The 21,290-nt window shown below is 45.0% G+C and overlaps 1 protein-coding gene across 1 annotated transcript in view; it reads right to left on the bottom strand.

Annotated features, from left to right (window-relative positions):
* Positions 1-21,290, bottom strand: part of gpr158a (G protein-coupled receptor 158a) — a 702,414-nt gene that overhangs the window by 289,326 nt on the left and 391,798 nt on the right. Inside the window, 1 exon segment of the mRNA XM_085987742.1 lies at positions 5,677-5,745. Within this exon segment, the coding sequence (XP_085843868.1) occupies positions 5,677-5,745 (69 nt within the window).

Genomic DNA, 21,290 nt, shown 5'->3' on the forward strand with positions numbered 1-21,290 from the left:
AACCTGTGGAACTCATTGCCACAGAGGGCAGTGTACGCCAGCTCATTAAATATATTTAAGAGGGAATTAGATATATTTCTACGGGCAAAAGGGGTTAAGGGTTACGGAGAGAAGGCGGGGACGGGATACTGAATTAAAGGATCAGCCATGATCTCATTGAATGGCGGAGCAGGCACGAAGGGCCGAATGGCCTACTCCTGCTCCTATCTTCTATGTATCTATGTATCTATAAAAGGGAAATTGTTGCAGAAAGGAACATCTCCGGCCTACACTGGCCTTTCGCTGAGAACCATGGAGGCCTCATGGTGGGCATGTCTCTTTATCAACACCCCTCACATGAGGACCTGAACTATGTAGTTGGTGATGAGTGAGCTTGGTAAATGACATTAGATGCCTCGAATATCAAGGTGGCTCATAGACTGGAAGTTGTCCTACATAGATTCTTCCACCACATGGAAGACACATGTCTCCTGTATATCTGATGAGGAAACTCTGAAACCTAGTTAGAATATAGAATTTTCTGCCACAAACCATTGTTAAGACACAATCTATAAATTCTTTTAGAAAGGGAATTAAACAGTTGCTTGAAAAGAGGAATATTAAAGGCACTAAACTAGGTGGCTCATGCAGAGAAGGACATCAGTACAGACTTAATGAACCAAATGGCCTGTTTTTGTGCTGTAATATTCTATGATTCTATTTGTTCAGCTACCTGCGTTTACAAAGACTAGCTACTTACATGAGTAGGTAGCTTTGATATGACCAGTTGTGCCATGGTGCAATGGGGCCTTAATGCTTTCTAGTGTACTCCCATGAGATAGTTGTGCGCTGCAAGTTGCTAGCATGGAACTATCACTTGACAGCTCCTGCTCTTCTCTACGCCTGCCACAGCTGGAGCCATGTCTGACAAGGCATAACACATTGTGGACAAAATTCCAAGCCTTTCTGAGATCTCTGAAATTCCCTAATGATTGGCCTTGACTCCGCTTTCTAGATCTTGACTCCAAAAGGGGTGAGAGCATTCATAAGGGATGCTCCTCTGTGCCTAAGGCCTGCATAATAGAGCTCACCAGTGCATTTGTCACCGGTATAGTTGTTGGCTCTACGGTAGATTACTGTGCACACAACTGTTTCTCCGTCCTTTGAATCAACATGGGCATGAAGTCACGTGAATACACTACACACTCCATGTGCTCCAGGTGCATGTAAGTGGAAAACAAGTGCATGTAAATGTACTCTCCTGGCATTATTGAGGGGCAGGCAGCCCAGGGGACCTCTGCCCATCATGTGCTGCTCCTCAGCACTGACTTCTGCTACATTGCCAGATGTGCTTCTTCTTTCACATCACTGAATAATACCCAGAAGGTCACTCTTGCTGGGTTGCTGCTTAGTGCCAGTGTGGTAATTACTCAGGAAGCTTGATAAATGATGGTGTTTAGCATCCTTCGGGAGGCTGCTGACCTTGCTCTGTGTAAAGAACAAATGGGATATTATCGGTATCTAAGCGTACCTACCAATTTACGTGTTGCTTTTTCAGTACATGGCCAGTGAAAGGGGAAGGTACATGGCCATGCGGGGAAGGTGCCCGAGGATTGGAAAGTGGCAAATGTGACACCATTGTTCAAGAAAGGGTGCAAAGACAATCCTAGTAACTACAGGCCAGTCAGTTTAACATCAGTGGTGGGTAAAGTTTTAGAAACAATAATCAAGGAAAAGATTAACGGGCACTTGGAAAGGTTTAAGCTAATTAAGGAGAGCCAACATGGATTTGTAAAAGGCAGATCATGTTTGACTAATCTAATTGAATTTTTTGATGAAGTAACAGAGATGATTGATGAAGGGAATGCACTGATGTTGTCTACATGGATTTTAGGAAGGCGTTTGACAAAGTACCACATAGAAGGCTGGTTAACAAAATTGAGGCTCATGGGATAGGTGGGTCAGTGGCAGCTTGGATAAGGAATTGGCCTAAGGACAGAAAACAGTGAGTTGTAGTAAATGGCTGTTTTTGAGACCAGAGAATGGTAGACAGTGGTGTTCCCCAAGGGTCAGTGCTGGGGCCACTGCTTTTTTTGAAATATATATAAATGACCTGGATATTGGAATACAGAGCAGAATTTCTAAATTTGCCAATGACACCAAACTTGGAGGTGTGGCAAACAGTGAGGATGATACCAATTGACTGCAACAGGATATAGAAAGGCTAGCAGAATGGGCAGACAAGTGGCAGATGAAATGTAATACAGAGAAGTGCGAGGTGATGCTTTTTGACAGAAGGAACAGGGATAGGCAATATACACTTAATGGCACAGTTTTAAAGAGTGTGCAGGGACAGAGGGACCTGGGAGTTAATGTGCATAGGTCCCTGAAGGTGGCAGGACATATTGAGAAAGTGGTTGACAAAACATATGGGATCTTGGGCTTCATGAATAGAGGTATTGAGTACAAAAGTAGAGAAGTTATGCTGAAACTTTATAAAGTGCTGGTTAGGCCACAACTGGAGTATTGTGTCCAGTTCTGGTCACCACACTTTAGGAAGGATGTGAAGGCCCTTGAGAGGGTGCAGAGGGGATTAACCAGAATGGTTCCGAGGATGGGGGATCTTTGCTACAAGGACAGGTTGGAGAAGCTAGATTTGTTTTCTCTAGAGCAAAGGAGGTTGAGGGGTGATTTGATAGATGTGTACAAGATTATGATGGGTTTGGATAGGCTAGCTGGGGAAAGGCTGTTCCCACTAGTTGATGGTACAAGGACTAGGGGACACAGATTTAAGGTTTTGGGCAAGAGATACGGGGGGATGTGAGGAAAAACTTTTTTACGCAGCGAGTGGTGATGACCTGGAATTCATTGCCAACGGAAGTGGTGGAAGCAGAGACACTCAATGTTTTCAAGGGGAGACTGGATAGGCACTTGAGGGAAATAAACTTGCAGGGTTACGGGGATAGAGCGGGGGAATGGGATTGACTGGATTGCTACAGAGAACTGGCACGGACTCGATGGGCCGAATGGCCTCCTTCTGTGCCATTATGACTCTTTGACACTATGAAAGAGTTGTGCACAATCAGTTGGCATACGTATATTGATGTAACATATCAGTGTGTGTTTTGTGAGACTGCACTCTCAATGCTGCTTGACGGGAATGTAAATCGGAGAATCAGACAGAGGTCAATGTGCCTGATTAATGACTGCAAAATCATGAGTGCTACAATTGGGAATGATGGCCTCCACATCTCATTGTCCAATCTGGCTCACACTGAGTGAGATCACACACCAGAAGCAGAGTCTCAAAATTTACTTTATGGTGCTTATGATAACATGGATTTGATATGATACATATCAAAGGATTCATCAAGACACCATCTCCTTCAGCCTCGCACCTTCAATGACCTTTATGCCAATGCACTACACCATTTCTCCTGATATGCTCCACCATCCATTCTTTCTGGGCTCTCTCATTTCATTTCAGTTTTGCCCCAAGGCAGAATTGGAAGAGGAAAAATTAGCAAGATTAATTAGACATATAGGAGGTAATATTCCAGGAACCTTGTCCCCTAACAACACATAACCAAAAATCACAGGTGCATTGCCAGTGACTTTCTGATGTGCACTGCCAGTGGGTGAAGTGCCCACTGCCCACGCTCACTCAGAGAATTCCCACCATAGCATTTTCATCAAATCAACTATTTGTATCTATGACTATTCATTCATTTCTTCCATTGTAAGAGCACAGTTTTGAAAAGCAAGGAACATTTCAATCTTCAATAATTGCAGTCTACTACACACTCCAGTATTATAAATGTAGTTATGTTTGTTCCTCAATTGCACTTACTATCACTTAATTTCAGTCGAAACGAAGGCCCTGAAATTCCTGGGGTTGGGGAGGGCAGTTTGGCAGCACACTGTCATTGGATGGAGGGGGCTGGAATTGGGGGGGGGGGGGGCTCTGATCTGGCAGGGCTCCGCCCCTTTACTGAGGTTGCCAGAAATTGTGCCCCTTTTTGGAGTTCGTCTATAATAAGGCCACCTGTCCAGCTATGCTGGACCTCAGGGACACCCATGAGTTCCTGGCATCCAGCATTGCAAGGGTCGTGGGTACGAGGGAGGGAGTTCTGGAATTCCCTGGCTTTTCTTGGAGAGCAATTAATTACAATTCTAACACTAGCAGATGGAGTCTGGATCTGTTTGCTGGCATCTTTTCAATGAATGCTGTCCAGCCACACAGCTCAGTGATGCTGTAGCAATGTGGTGCAGCAAAAAAACCTCTGCTCCCTCCCCCCACCTCAAGCAGGACTCCCAGTTGTACCAGAAATGGCACAGACATCCGCCCAGATCCCAGATATGTTAAGTAGCCTGACCTCGGGATTTCAATGGGGTCAAGTTCATCCACAATGGGTGAGCAGAAATTTCGCTCCGCTCCCCATCCACCCGCAGCCCCAAGGCATTTCCAGGAATTTCAGGTCCTATGTTTCATTCATTTACAATAGTAAACTGCGCCGCCAAGAAAATCCCTTAAGACAGTGAGAATTTCCTTACTACTTTGGTCATGGAACTTTTTCTGGCCCTCATACCAGGTCCGCATGTGGTGGAGCCTGAGTTCACTCTCCTGGCGATCTCCTGCCACGCTCGCTGTGGCCCTCATTAAATTTATTGGATGGGTCCATGTCCCAAACATGGCAGCCTGGAATTCTTGCAGGCCCTCTATCAGGATGTTAAGGTCCTGGTCAGTGAAGTGTGTGCTGTTGCTCTGCACTGTCTCAAAGGTTTACCTCCCAGCACAGCTGGATTCATGAAAAGGCACTGATATTGCCATTTGAAAAAGCAATTCAGCTGATTCAGAAGTGTAAAAAAGTGTCCATTGCAGGTAAGTCATAATTGGTTGGGTTACTCAGCAAATAGTAACAAATTCACAAATGAAAAACACAGCTGACAAAGCAAACAGCAAAACGATACCATTTTAAGCTCAAATCTCCAAAAGTGCTTTCCTAACCTATAATGTGCAAGATGAGGAAAACATACCAGCTTGTCAAAGAAAGTATCAAATGAGCAAATATTGACAAATCCCAACAAGAATTTCAAAACACTTCAATAAAAGAAAAGGATGGCTAACCTTGAAAATACAAAAGCATGAAGTAAAAATATATTTTAAATAGTTGTGTATAAATTTGTCTGTGTAGCAAAATGTTGTTATACACTGTGTCAAAGTAGTATCGCATACAAATCCTAATGTAAATGTCCAAGTTATAACGATTTAACAGGTTGGTAAACACACTAGAATGCAACACAACCAAGCAGAGCAAAAATCAATTGAGTACGACTGCATGAAGGTTTTGGTATGTCAAGCCATTTGCATTAGCTGTCTGAAGAACACAGTAGCCTTTTAGAGTATATTCAGCTCGTGGTACTTACCCTGCTAGTAGAAAGCAATACAGCTTTGTAAATGTATATGGTTAAAACAGCACAGAAATAAATGTAAATGTGATTGCCCATTTATTTTTTGCATCACCTCAACACTTAGGCAGCTTGCCATATATTAGATAAGTGCTGACAGTGAAAATGGCTCCAAGCAGACTATTTCATTAGAGTTATATTTGGGTATATATCTGCCCATAGATCAAAACCTTTCTTACAGTACTTACACTGAATCATGGATTTGAACATAAATCATTAAACACTTACTGGAAAATACAGAAGCAAAGCTCCAAAAAGAATTGTCTCCAGCAACACCAGTCCTGATGCTCTGATACTCTGAAAGAATGAACAAAAGATTTCATATAGTAGTTAAAGATCCTTTATGAACAAGTACATAAAAAATGGCACCTAATGCCAAATAACAACTTACTTAAAACAGACTAATGCTCCTGTGAAGAAAGTTCAACTTGACCATGTTCAATACTGTGTTTACTTCAGATTAAGAGCCATAGTCGGAAAGAAAATTGTCTAAATAAGAAAATCACATACTGACAGATCACAAGTATCGTGTCAAACTTGTCGTTTGAAAGAGAAAATAAGCCTCACTTGAACTTCCCAACAGTCTACATTTTTCTTATTTTTTAGATTTTCAATTTCCTTGTACTCCTGCCAATTACTGCATTTGTTATTTATAAACATTTAATCTCTATGGCATGCTTCTTAAAAGAAATTGGATTAATTCACTTTATTTAAATATGCGTCTAAAATTCTGAGATGCACTGAATGAAAAAGAACAACATGGCATTGCCCTTAAAGTGACAGCACAGTCACAATGTATTCAACGAAATGAAACGTTAAAGGTGCTATATGCAAGTTGTTGTTGTATCCAGGGAGGTGGTGGAACAGTGAGTGAATGTACGAGGGGTTAAACTGGCCTTGGGCAGTAGCCCAAAACGGGCAATCGCGAATCGGCAGCCTGTTTTACACCCCACCCAGAAACTCTTTTCCATTGAAGTCAACAGAAAAGATAATCAGTCGGAGTGTAAAAAGCAAGGGCCAGAGCAGAGGGAGAGCTCAATCCTGAAAGCTTGCGTGTGGTGAGATTTTATTATGTTCGAAAAAAGTCAATTTGCATCAAACGTAGCATTCTCTAGGTTCTATCAAAAACACACTTACAGGAGGGATTTTAACTCCCAGGTGGTATGTCAGCAGGACAGCAGGACAGTTGTAGTGACTTTTGTTTCAGTGGCCCATTTAGAATGCATTAACGCAGGAGGGTTTGATGTTCAATTCTAGCTTCAACGGGCTTGAGCTACTAAGATTAGAATTAAGCCATTGCAAGTTGGTTCCTTCAACCCTACTTTAATGCATCAGACATGTTTCTCAAGTTATAAATCTTTAAAATATGAGAATTGTTAATGGATAATAGGTTTGAAATGTTAATGCAGCTCCACAATTCATCATGCACGTGCAGCTGTATGTGGGCTGTGTCGCTGTGCCCATCACTATCTAGGTGGATGCATTGAAATAATAAAGGGAATGTTTTATAAAGAGTTTTTGGCATGTCTGAAAATGTTTTCACTTCTGGAAGCATTTTCTGCAGCAACAAATTCCCCATACTGCTTAATAGTCAAACATTCGTGCTGCATTTACAGAAAATGAGTCATTTATTTTCATACAACAAAAAGTAAGGTTTTGTAGATAGGAAGTGCCACAGAAGAAAGGTTTTTATTTGCAGATATAAAAGGGATGAAAATCCGAGGCCCTCGCGGCACACTCCCGCCATAGATCCAGCACAACCGTGTCCCAGCCTTGCACAGGAGTTCCCTGGATAAGGGACCACCTCTCTGCACATCCCATTTACAAGCAGGAGCGCTCCAGCCCTCCGAGGGACCTGGCGTTTGATTGTCTGCGTTATGCCTGGTGAGACCGGGCATACCAGCCAACTAAAGGGCGGAACTGGATCCCACCTGTGGGTCAATGCTGGGAGCAAGGCTTGGACCCCTGAAGGTTGAGAGTTTTGTAGGAATTCGTGAATTCCTGACGAAATTACTAAGAGCGAGGCAATCAGCTAACCAAAACGATGTTTAATGCAAACTGGTGGAAGTAACATTCAAAAACACAGGAGAACTCAAACACAGGTCTTTGCTTAAAGCTGGCTCCACGAGGACTGAGAGGGGAGGCTCCTCAGTCTGACGTCATGACGTCATCACGTCATCACGTTTCCCGCCGTTGGGAACGTCACGTGACCCACGTGATGACGTCATCGCGCTTGGTCTTAACCCTTTAGAGACCGCGCTGTTAACATGCAGCAAACGAATACAGATACCGATTGACTTTGTTACAGGCAATTATGTACAACAATATAAGAACCCCTTGGTGGCTCTGCCACAGTTTCATGTTTATTTTTCGTTTATTTAACTGCAGAGGGCTGCTGGGGCACTGAAAAGCTTTTACGGGTGGTGGTGGTGGGGGGTGGTGAGGGGGAAGTGGATGTTGGGGGACATGGTAGAACCTTACAACTGCTCTGTTGCTGTCCGGAGCTCACTGGCTTGATGGAAATGAGGCACGAGGCCCAATAATGGGGGCGCCTTGGACCTCACCATTCGGGGAGGGGGATTGATCCCTGCTCTCTCCCCATCCCCCACATGCCCAAAAAAGGTGTGCCCGTATCTCTAGGCCTATATGAGCGAACTGGTGTAATTTAAAGGGTTTTGAAGCAACCTTTTCTCAGTTTTTATAATTCTCAGTGAAGATTAAGCAATTACGGATACTAAAGTTTAATCTGCAACACTACACATTGCGAAAAACATTTTTCCTTTCAATAAAACTCATTTCTTCATAAGTAATTGAATTACCTTCCAAAAATGGTATCAATTTTACATGCCTGAAATTATGCTGCAGGTGATCATAATTCATCAGCTATCCACATGCCGTGCCAACTTTATTAATTATCTACAGTGAAGGATTAAAAAGCTAGTTTGGTAGTCATGATGGGGTGGAATTTCTTGTGGGGGCATAATCGTGAATTTTCACTCGAAATTACGCCCGTTCGTGCGCCCATTTTGCCGATGTCCATTTACATTCAAATTTCCTGCCAATCTCATTAACATATGCCAGAGCGTAAAAATGGGTGTAAACAAGCAGAATTCAGTGTAAACAATCGGGGCCCGAGGAAAGCGCCGAACTCACAGCATATATTCCTTCTTAAAGTATAAAATTTTAAGTTTCAAGCCATCTAACTATCAATCATGAACATTAGGCATAGTCTGTTTAAGAGCATACAATCATGGAAGCTTTTCAATTTTGTAATATGACTTATGCTGATGCCATAAAATGCATTCAAAGAAACAACAAAGATAGTACAGTTCTCTGTGAGGAGATTTCTTTTTAAATCACTCAAAAACTCCAAATAAAACCCCAGCAAAATGACTATTTCCTGCTACGCCTAAAATTCTGGGCTTAACTTTACATCTGTTTTGAGCAGCATAATTGCAGGAACTTTGCACGTATGTCTTCTTAACCAGTGCGCAAAGCCATTATAATGACCACGATGCGTTCAAGTGCACTGATCGATGTACCGGCATAAAAGAGCGAGGAAATGTGTAATTACATGTGTGCCCAAGTTTCCTGGATCTTTTACACCGGGTATTTGCTTTGCACCCCGAAAATTCCACCGCAATAGCTTAATGTTCAACAATTTAGAAGTTAACTTTCTTCGCACCACACACCTGTGTGCATTTGTACATCAGCACTTGTTTTTCTCTGAATTATTTAATTTCAGGCTGTTATCATCTTGCATGCGCCTGTTTGATGTTGAAGGATTGATTTTTCTCCCCCCCCCCCCCTTTATTTTACCTCCTGTTGTTTCTCCCCTCCAGCCTGAGAGTGGTGACTCACGGTGGGACACAGTTCTACATGTGGCAGCAATCACCTCGCCCACATGGAAATTCCCCCTGTGCAACAGTGAAGGTGGTTTTTATACTGACCCCAGGTTTTGTGAGGGCAATCCGAAACTTAATGCCACCTCTCTGTGGCGCTGTTGCCTGCGTGGATCCTGTGTGTCAGGGGTCAACAGAACTACAATAATTTCAAAGCACCTTGAGTGTCAGCAGATAATTCACAGCTGAACCTGACCTACACACATGGACATTTTCCTGCGAGTGTCATTAGTTAATGATCAAGACTGCGAACACAGGCTGATTTTATTTTCTCCCTAGCCTAGAGGCACTGAGATCCTGACTTATCTGGCTAGCTGAGCTCGAATAAGCTGGGAATTAAACCTGGGACCTTTCTGATTTGTGTGTCTTTGAACTACTCAGCCACAAGAATAGCCAAGTGACTGGATTTATGTAATTGTTTTGTTTTTTTAAAAACATAATGGGGGAAAAATTGGGTATAGCTACCGCTGCTGCAAAACCGCCCCCTGATCCTGTCGCACATATCACCCGCCGATAGGTCAGGGGGCGCAAGGGAAGTTTGCAAACGGGGCGCTGCGCACGCCGATGATGTTATCATCACCGGCGCAGTGGAGGGGGGAGCTACTGCTGCCGCTAGCCTCCTGCTGAATTTCGCGGGAGGCGTTAGCAGTGCCGCACCCGGGCGCTAGGGCATTTGCAAAGCAACCCAATTTCTAGCCCTAGACGACATTGCATAACCTGATAAAACACAATGGCCTAGAAATTGCATCGCGCACTGCCCGTTTTTCGGGTAATGTGCAGACGCCTAAGACCCCTGAAATAGCGGCAGGAAGTGCGCCACTCGGCATATTGGATAAGGACAAATGAGAGGAGTCCTTTGCCCAGACCTGAAGCAGATTTTAGGGTCTGCAAATAAGGGACCTAATCCCTGCTTGAAGTCCCCTCTTCAAGATTGTTTTGTCCTGAGGCAGATTTCACCCTCGTGGGCTGCTCTCAGGGAAAAACCTACCCGAGGGATCGCCTGCAACAAAGAAGGTACAGTAAGTAACTTACCCGAATGTGGAGCCAGCAGGAGAAGGAGTGCTCCTCCCGATCCCACATTTACCCACACTCCCGATCGCCACCGCTCCCGGCCCCAATCCTCGGTATTATCATAATGCCTCTGTTCTTTATGTAATTGTTTTGAAAACAATTTTTCAATTTAACATTATTTTGGTTGCAGTAATGTTTTGAGAGAGGTGTTAGTTTTAGATCCTGTAGGTCAATGTAGTAGACAAGTCATAATAGCCCCTGACAAACTGCTATCCCTTCCACTGTTGTAACCCCCATTGTATCTCCTTCCTCCCTCTTCGCCTACATCCTCCTCCTTACTCCTTTCCCCTCTCCCCATCTCCTCTCTTCTCCCCCTTCCCCGCTCCCACTCTCATTCCTACTTGCCTTCCTACCCTCGCCTCCCCCTTCTCCCTCCCCCACATTGGTTCCTACCCTCTAACCCTGCTTGACCTAAACTGACCTTCAAATTGATCTTGACTACCCACGTGCAAGTTATTGGGCGATCGACTGGCAGAAATAGAATCGCGAGCTGCCCAAAATGGAATGCACACTCTCTCCCCTTAGGAACACAACCCACTTCCCTACGTTCAAAGACTTTAGGTACAGGCTGGCAAAAACTAAAGCCTAAGGGCCCTGAAGTATACTGCTGGAACTTAACCAACTATAATTGTGCAGCCTCCTAGCACAGAGCTCTGGTAAAACGGTTATATTACGGCCGAAAGGAATACCCTTCTCAGGTTGAAGACAATTCGATCTGGTGTAAAAATGAAACATTAATTTTATAATGTTCCCTTCACCAGTACTGATGCTTCTCAACTTGATAAACATAAAAGTCAAAGCATTTTAGTGGCAATTCTACAAAATCACTTTCAGTGGCAAAGGCACTCCCCCGGGAATAACAATTTTATGAATAAAAATTAGTGAAGAAATCACAGCCACCAAAACCAAAACAGACAGCCCAGGATCCTGCAGATAACCGAGAAACAAACTCCTCTGTAATTATAAGCAGTGAAAGCTGCTGACTTCTCACTGTTGCTGCCTACCCTGAAGGTGGCATTAACAGCGTGAAGATAATGAAAATGCAACAAATTTCACTAATTAAGATTTTTCTATTATGTGGGTTTGCTCCTAAGAATGCAGAAACACAGAATGCGACAAAGCCCTTCAACAACAAATTACACTTGTACATTGCCTTTAATTAATAAAGTAACCCAAAGCACTTCATGGATACCGAATGGTTTGGGAAAAGGGTTGGTGTAGTGGCCAAAGGCAAGTTCAAAGAAGTAGGCTTGAGGGAGCTTTTGAATGATGGGAGGGAGGTAGCTAGGTGGAGGAAGGTAAGGAAAGAGTTCGAGAACGTAGGGCTGAGATGGCTGAAGGCTCTGCCGCCAAAGGGAGGGAAGATTGCAAAGGAGACCAGCATAATTAGTTTGGAGGGACTGTGTTGGAACATAGGATTAAAGAAGTGCCCAATACTTGGTGCTGGATAGGCATGCGAATGGTGGAGTTAGGGACCAATGGAAATTTGTGAAGAGCAGAACTTGAGAGGCTAGTGAGGTGAGCATCAGGGTAAATGTCCCTGAATTTCCACTGTGTTTTCCTGATCTCCTGCTAAAATGCCAGCAGAAGATCGGCAGAAACCATAGAGAAATGGCGTAATCATTGGCATGGACATGTGTCATTTTCTGGGGGTTCCCTCAGTCTCCTGCCAGAGAACTCCTGCAGAAATTCCAGGCGATTTAGTCTGGAGATAACAACAACATGGATAAGGGCTTCAATGGCAGTAGGGGTGAGGTAGGCACAGAGCCCGGTGATGTTGCAGAGGTGAAAGTGGGTTCCTACCATAGACCAATCACTCTCTCATACATTCTACCCAACCTATTCATTCTCTTGTGGAAGGTTCGCTTTTACCTTGTCACTCAAAAGGTAAATAAATCAAGATGCCAGAATAATTCTGCATTCTACATTATATAAGGTAGATTTTCCTCAGCCCCCGTGCCTGGGAAATCGATGTTCCACAGTTGCAGGGTAGAAGAAAAATGGACAGAGACCTGATGTCAGGTCTCCAACCCCTTTGCATCCTCCAGGATTTCCTGAGATTTCACCGGGATGCAACACTGTGCCTGTAGTAGGTGCAGGCCCACAATAGCTATTTAAAGGAAACAGGAGAGGCTGTGGGAGGAAAAGCATGGAGAGTTGCGTCATCTCACTGAACTCCAAGAGAAGAAAATCTACCTTTACATCCTGGGAAATTTGTCTTCTTTGGCTTGTCATTTTCCAAGGTCACAACAGCAGAAAACCATCATATGCCACACTCTTAATTTGTACTAATTGTTATTACAACCTTCAATTATATTCGTAACTAAATATTTATCCAGCACTTTCTTACAGATACCAAATGATACATTAATGGCTTTATCTGGAAGTTGATTCTAAGACTATGTATGGAAAAAAAAAACTCCTAATCTCAAAGCTTTGCTTAAGGCTTCTTAATTTAAGACGTCCTGTATTTCTACATCACACATCTACAGTCGCATACTGTGGTCAGTCGCAAACCGATTTTGGAAAGGGGACTAAATAGGCATTGGGCCCCCGATTTGCACAGGGCGATGGGCCTCACACCAGTTTCAGGGGGCTTCCCTGGACGACTGTAGGGTGCTGTACCTCTGGCACAGACTGAGCGTGTGCACACCATTTTAGACACTTTCAGCCAAAAAACAGGCCATGTGCAAACTGTAGTGTATGTACTTTGCAGAAGGAACTATATTCTGCAGCCCCTGTATACTGCAGTACCAGTAGTGACCACCCCTGTATATAAGCCTGTGTAGTAACTTTGCATAGTAGTTCCAGTTTTGCCTCCACTCAGTAAACACCTGTTGTAACCAACTCCTGCAGTCCGTGTCTCAATTACACACGGACATAATACTGGCGACGAGCAGATCCGAACTTACCTACAATTCTGCACCACCTCATGGGGAGCCATCCCTGAAGCGAAGTTGTTAGAGGTCGAGGCCAGAAGGAAGAAAAAAAACCCAGAAGAAACGGGCGTCGACCGTGGGCAACCGCCTCTGATTCATCGGATTTGAAGATTTGCAGGAGAGGCTGTCGAGAGTGGGGCTTGGTTATCCTGTCTATGGTGTTCCAGCTAATCGGGCTGGTGGCAGGTAGTACACTGATCCCTCCTGGGCTGCGGCGGGCTAGAGCTCGATCGGGTGGCTTTTCAACGGGGCCGAGCAGCGTTGTCGGGAAGAGGAGAGAGAGAGGGAGGGTGGAGCACACAGGGCGCGGCCGGTGCTACGAAGCCGGGCAGCGTACAGACCCGAGAAGAGGGAGGAAAGTGTCCCGTAGGGTTTGCTCTGACGACGGGAAAATAAAAGAAATTAGAAGCGCAGAAAGCCGCGAGGAGCTGCAGTTTGCCACGGGGACCGCGGAGAGTGACGTTAGCAGCAGCGCGGGGTGGAAGTGCGCGAAGACCATATGGCGTCGCCATCAAGGCATAAAAATGCCAGCAACAGCGCTAGCAGCAGCGGAGAAGACAGAAAGCGCGGGAGGCGCCATCTTAATCCAGCGGGGAAGAAGGCAAAGCACGGGAGGCGCCATTTTGTTCAATCGGGGAAGAAGGCAAAGCGCGGGAGGTGCCATCTTAGATTTCCAAGATGCCGAAGACTGGCAATATCACTGCCTTTGATAATGCAATAGAAGACCAGACCACGTATGTGGAAAGAGTTGAAGTATATTGCAAGGCAAACGAAGTAGCCGATGAGAAAAAGGCATTGGTACTACTAAACTTAATGGGCGCAAGAACGCACGGCCTATTGCGGAACCTGATCACTCCAGCCAAACCGATGGCGAAGAGTTTTAACGAAATTGTTGATATCCTACAGGAACACCTAAATCCTACACCACTGCTGATAGCAGAAAGATTTAAATTCCACAAGAGAAATCAGCATAAAGATGAGAGCAATGCTGATTACCTTACGGAACTACGCAAGCTATCAAAGCACTGCCAGTTCGGAGCAGGACTGACAGATACTCTACGGGACTTATTTGTCTGTGGACTCCTGAGTGAAGGAACCCAGAAGAGGTTACTCTCAGAGAAAGAGCTGATGCTAGATAAGGCTTTCAGCGTGGCAGTATCGTACGAAGCAGCAGCAAGGGGAGCTGCAGAAATACAGCAAAAGCCACAGGAATACGGCACCCATGAAATGACACGGGGATTTGAGAAATGTTATCGCTGCGGCAGAACAACCCATGACCAGAAGGACTGCTGGTCCAAGGACAAAATATGCAGGCAATGCGGAAAGATGGGACACATTGCACGAGTTTGCAGGTCTGGAAAGAAGACTAACGACAACAAAAAGGCTACTAAGGAACAGTACAGGAAAGTACAAAAGATGACGGACAGTAGTTCCGAAGACCAGAAGAGCGATAGTGAATCCGGGAACAAGAGACTAAGCTGTCTCAAACTTCACAACGTAATCGCAAAAGAGGATCACCGAACCATTTGGGTCACCCTCACGATAGCAGGGTCCCAAGTCAAAATGGAATTGGATACAGGATCAGCCCTGACCATCATGAATCGACGAGACTACGAGCGGCTATTCTCACACATACCCTTGAAAGAGGCATCCATTGTCTTGAAGACATATACGGGGCAGAAAGTATACCCCAGAGGGAAAATAAGGGTGCCTGTCGAATACAACGGCAAAGAAATACAGAAATTGTATCTGTACATACTGCAAGATGGTGGACCACCGTTATTGGGACGTGAATGGATCAGAAAGATAAGTTTAGACTGGCACTCCATTCAGGCACTGACTGTGGCTGGTAAAAAGGATGACGACGTCACACCTGGACGATTGTCAATAATCTTACCTAACGCTAAAGAGGTATTTCAACAAGAACTGGGAACTCTTAAAGGCATAACCGCCTCGATAAAAATAGAAGAGAATGCAATTCCCAAGTTTTTCAAAGCAAGACCGGTACCGTATGCAATTCGCCCAGCCGTCGAGGCAGAGCTGGAGAATCTGGAGAATGCAGGCGTGTTATCTGAGGTAGACTGGAGCGAGTGGGCGACACCCATTGTTCCTGTCATGAAAAAAACGTTAAACAATAGGTCTGAGGAGCCAAGGAAGGGTCGCATCTGTGGGGACTTCAAGGTGACGGTGAACCCAGTCCTTCACACAGTACAGTATCCTCTTCCGAGGATAGAAGATATTTTCGCCTCACTATCTGGAGGGAAGCGTTTTAAAAAATTGACCAAGCACAAGCATATTTGCAGATGGAGGTTGAAGAATCCTCTAGGAAGTATCTCACGATAAACACTCACAAAGGTCTTTACCAGTATAATCGACTGGTATTCGGAGTAGCATCAGCTCCGGTGATATGGCAAAGAGCGATGGAACAGGTCCTGCAAGGGATTCCGGGGACTCAGTGTTACTTGGACGACATCCTAGTGACAGGTGAAAATGACAGTGAACACCTTGCCAACCTAGAGCAGGTGCTCACTAGACTAAGAGAACACGGGCTACGAGCCAATCGCCCCAAGTGCGAGTTATTTAAGAAACAGATATCGTATTGTGGCCACGTGATTGATGAAGAGGGGTTACATAAGTCCCCTGACAAAATTGAAGCGGTAGTTAAGGCTCCAGCGCCTGAAAATGTGTCGCAACTGAGGTCATTCCTCGGATTGGTGAATTACTACCATAAGTTTTTGCCGAATTTGTCCACAATTCTGCACCCACTGAACGCCCTACTACAAACTGGAGTAGCATGGAAATGGAGCGATGAATGTAAGCGGGCCTTTCAGAAGAGTAAAGACCTAACCACTTTAAGAGAAGTATTGGCTCACTACAACGCATCACTACCGATAAGACTGGCGTGTGATGCGTCTCCCTACGGCATTGGAGCGGTACTGTCACATAAATTCCTTGATGGTTCAGAGAGGCCGATAGCTTTTGCGTCACGCTCGTTAACTTCAGCCGAGCGTAACTATGCCCAGATTGACAGAGAGGCCCTCAGCCTGGTGTGGGGGGTGAAGAAGTTCAATCACTACCTGCACGGTCAGAAATTTACTCTACTAACTGATCATCAACCTCTTGTCTCCATTTTCAACCCTCAGAAGGGCGTCCCGATAATGACAGCACAACGGCTACAGAGGTGGTCCCTTTTCCTAGGGGCACACCAATATGACATCGAGCACAAAGGAACTAAACAGCATGGGAATGCTAAAATAACAACAGAAAATGCTGGAAAAACTCAGCAAGTCAGGCAACATCCGTGGAGAGAAATTTGAGTTGACGTTTCGGGTTTGACCCTTGACTTGCTGAGTTTTTCCAGCATTTTCTGTTGTTATTTCGGATTTCCAACATCTGCAGTATTTTGCTATCGTACTAGAGCATGGGAATGCTGATGGATTGTCGCGCCTACCGTTGCCGACGGTGGAAGAAGCACCTGCAGTGGATCCTGTGGAGATATTCCACTCGACCATAGTCGAATGTCTACCTGTGATGAATGCAAACATAGAAAAGGAAACGCGAAATGACCCGACACTCTCCAGGGTCTATGATTTAACGGTGAAGGGATGGCCAGCAGATGGCGAACCACTGTTGCCAGCATTCTCGCCGAGAAGAGAACAGCTGTCAGTGTGCAGAGGAACCTTGATGTGTGGATCCAGAGTAGTAATTCCACCCAAATTGAAGGATAGAGTGCTCAATGAACTTCATGAGGGTCATCTGGGTGGGGTAAAAATGAAGAACTTAGCCAGAGCGTTTGTGTGGTGGCCGGGAATCGATAGGGAAATCGAAGAGATGACCAAGAGCTGTACAGGATGCCAGAAGGTCCAAAACGCCCCACCACAAGCCCCTCTACATCCATGGGAGTGGCCCTCATCTCCATGGCAAAGGGTGCACATTGATTTTGCTGGTCCATTTATGGACTCGATGTTTTTAATTGCGGTGGATGCACATTCAAAGTGGCCAGAGGTAATAAAAATGTCCTCAACCACCACAGAAAAAACTATCACAGTCTTACGAACCATATTCGCCAGAAATGGGCTGCCTGAACAGATTTGCTCCGACAATGGACCACAGTTTGTGTCTGAAGAGTTCCGGAGGTTCTTAAAGAACAATGGTGTTAAGCATTACACATCCGCCCCATATCATCCAGCCACCAATGGATTGGCTGAGAGGTTCGTTCAAACATTCAAGAAGGCTATCAAGGCAATTTGTAATGAAGACATACCCCTACAACACAAGGTGGATAACTTCTTGTTTGCCTACCGGAATGCGACACATGCGGTTACCAACCAAACTCCAGCCATGATGTTCTTCAATCGAAGACTACAATGCCGCTTGGATTTGGTTAAGCCAAACATCAGAAGAGATGTGGAGAACAGGCAGTTTCAGAATATGAATGAAAGGCCGACCAGGAGTTTTAAGATAGGTCAACCAGTTTTGGCCCGGGACTACCGCACAGAGAAATGGCAAGGAACGATCTGCACACGGCAAGGACCTCTAATGTATACCGTGGACGTTGGAGAGAGCATTGTAAGACGCCATGCTGACCAGATTCTAGAGTCACTGGAAAACGTCAAATCCACACCACGATCCGATACACCTGGTGATGAAACCGAAGTACCAATTGCATCTACCTCAGAATCGGTGATATTGGAAGCAGACGAACCAAACAACGACGTTGATCCCGAATCAACCTTGCCAGAAGAACCTGATACCCCAAAGAGGCGTTATCCAGACAGAATCAGGAAGCCTCCTCAAAGACTGAACTTATAATTGCTTAACTTCAGCTAATGTATATAGCAACTGTAATTGTAAATATGTTATTCAATTATTAATCGAATGTTATGTACTGTTTAGCTAAAAGGGGAGGAATTGTAGTGTATGTACTTTGCAGAAGGAACTATATTCTGCAGCCCCTGTATACTGCAGTACCAGTAGTGACCACCCCTGTATATAAGCCTGTGCAGTAACTTTGCATAGCAGTTCCAGTTTTGTCTCCACTCAGTAAACACCTGTTGTAACCAACTCCTGCAGTCCGTGTCTCAATTACACACGGACATAATACAAACAAAATTCTAAGCCCAAGTATTCTAAATGTGGCCTGACCAATGGCCTATATAAGGTCAGAATATCTTTGATGACATAGTCATCCACCATGAGTTGCATCCAGCATATGAGCTGACCTGATCGGGATAAAATTAAAAATCCTCAAGATGCCTCCCAGTACAATTACCTTTGTTAATAATAGCTTCATATAGATTGAACATGTTCAGTAAATGATCAATAATCACACCCAAACTCTTTTCTATCATCATTTTTGCCAACCTTAATAAGCATGTGTGCTGTGTTTACTGTTCTAACCCTACAAATCTTCCAAATCAAAATCTATCCACCGCTTCCAGAACTGTGAGTTCCATTTTTAACCTTCTGCTCAATAGCTGTGGCTCCTTCACTAGCAGCTGTATCACACACCGGGTAAACGCTGGACAATCACTCCCATGGCACTGACTGCCAATGAGCTTGCTTATGACTATTCATGCTTGCTATAAATGGGTGAGCTGTCCAACCACAATAACGGAAGAGAAAATATTTGGGAACAAAACAAATTGTGCTGGAGAAAATAAAATTGTCTGGCACATCAGCTAAGTCCAACAGCTGCACAGCATATATTTCATGGACAGTGTATAGCTCCTGTGTGAGACTCATGTGTCTATGCATGTGATGTTAATATGCTACAGCCATGATGCCTACCTTATACTATTGCATCTGCCATTAAAGGCAAGATGGAATGCACAGTTTACAATATTAAAATATTAATATACTATGGGGGAGAAATTGGGCACCTTAGCGCTTCTTGTTAGCGCTTCCGGGGGGCGCTAACGGGGCGCTAAGCACTTACCGACCGGGTGCGGCGAGAACATCGACTCCCGCTATGTTCGGCAGGAGGTTTGCGGCGGCGATATGGCGTTGCGCCCTGATCTCCTTCGCCCGGAGATTGTGACGTCATCGCTGTGCGCATCGCCCCAGACCTGAACTTCGGTTCCACCCCCTGCAGCATCGCTGGGCAATGACACCAGTAGCTGCAGGAGGCATTGATTGGGAGGCCGGGCGCTTCGGGGGCAAAAGTTAAAGGGGAGGCTTCCGAGGTAAGTGCCTAAATTTCTGAAATGGTTTTGGTCAACTTTTTTTGCTTCTCCTGGGCTGCGATCGATCAGCCCAGCACTCTGCTGAAGTGCATGGGGCTGATTGGGCCGGATCACGGCCACTGTCGGGGACCAGCTAACTGGCCCCAATGCAGAGCCTGCAGCGATGGCCCTTCCCTTTAAGGGAGGGAAAGAGCCTCGGCTCGCGGCAGGGCTTCATGGCCCAGTGTGCAGCTTACGCTCCACTTCCTTCCTGGAGCGCAAAACCCAATTTCGTGAAAGCTGGGAATCATTAGCGCCTGATGCTAAGTTTCCCAGCTTTCAAAGGTTACCGCCCCCAAACAGGGCGATAATGAATTTCTCCCCCTATGTAATTGACTGGTGCAACATAAACCAATCATATTTCTTAGTCAAACCATTTTAATTCATTAATTTGTCAATGTATCTGTTGTAACATTTACTCAATTCCTTTTTATTTAGTAGCAAAAAGGTCAATTTTCCCAATTATGGTCAGCAGATTTTGAATCAAATCTAGAAAGTCTCTACAGATCACGTTCTAAAGCTAACAGGATTTATGAGATAATTAGAAATGTGTTAATCAATGCATTTTATCAACACAGAAGCAGCAAGGCATTATAAAAATTTTCAGAACAACCAACATTAAGATTTTCTCCTCCAAGTGGAGAAAGGGGGAGGGTGCTTTTCTAATGACAGGGCTAAGGCCAACATCCTGGGGGTCGCCATTGACCAGAAACTTAACTGGACCAGCCACATTAATATTGTGGCTACAAAAGCAGGTCAGAGGCTGGGTATTCTGTGGCGTGACTCACCTCCTGACACCCCAAAGCCTTTCCACCATCTACAAGGCACAAGTCAGGAGTGTTTTAGAATGCTCTTCACTTGCCTGGATGAGCACAGCTCCAACAACACTCAAGAAGCTCGACACCATCCAGGACAAAGCAGCCCGCTTGATCGGCACCCCATCCACCACCTTAAACATTCACTCCCTCCACCTCCGGCACACCGTGGCTCCAGTGTGTACCATCTACAAGATGCACGGCAACAACTCGCCAAGGCTTCTTCGACAGCACCTCCCAAACCCGCGACCTCTTCCACCTAGAAGGACAAGGGCAGCAGGCGCATGGGAACACCACCACCTGTAAGAACCCCTCCAAGTTACACACCATCCTGACTTGGGAATATATCACTGTTCCTTCATCATTATTGGATCAAAACCCTGGAACTCCCTCCCTAACAGCACTGTGGGAGTACCTTCAATACACGGACTGCAGCGGTTCAAGAAGGTGGCTCACCACCACCTTCTCAAGGGCAATTAGGGATGGGCAATAAATGCTGGCCTTGCCAGTGACACCTACATCCCAGGAGCTAATAAAAAAAAAGGCATAAAAGTTCACCAAAAAGGGAAGTGTTTAAAAAGGTGAGGCCCCCTCCCCTATAACATTTACACAATGCCATAAGGGGACAGAAACCAATGTAAGAATTCCAAAGATACCAGCATGCTTAGTGACATGAATCAGTCATTCATGAAAGAAAGACTTATGAAATAATACTGAACAGCCTGCGGGTGGCGCTGTCCAGGAAGAGTATAAATACTCAGGCATGGGCCCAGCTTGCGCAGGACATTCTTAACAGGAACTAGTGAAGGACACAACTAGACCTCATGTTGTAAAACAGTTGATTAAAGCTTTGTTTAATGCTTAGACCAAGCACCTAGTAGTTTTCTTACG

This window comes from Somniosus microcephalus, chromosome 5 (assembly GCF_052327205.1).
Source record: "Somniosus microcephalus isolate GS21.2 chromosome 5, FLI_Smic_1.0, whole genome shotgun sequence".
Classification (NCBI taxonomy): domain Eukaryota; kingdom Metazoa; phylum Chordata; class Chondrichthyes; order Squaliformes; family Somniosidae; genus Somniosus; species Somniosus microcephalus.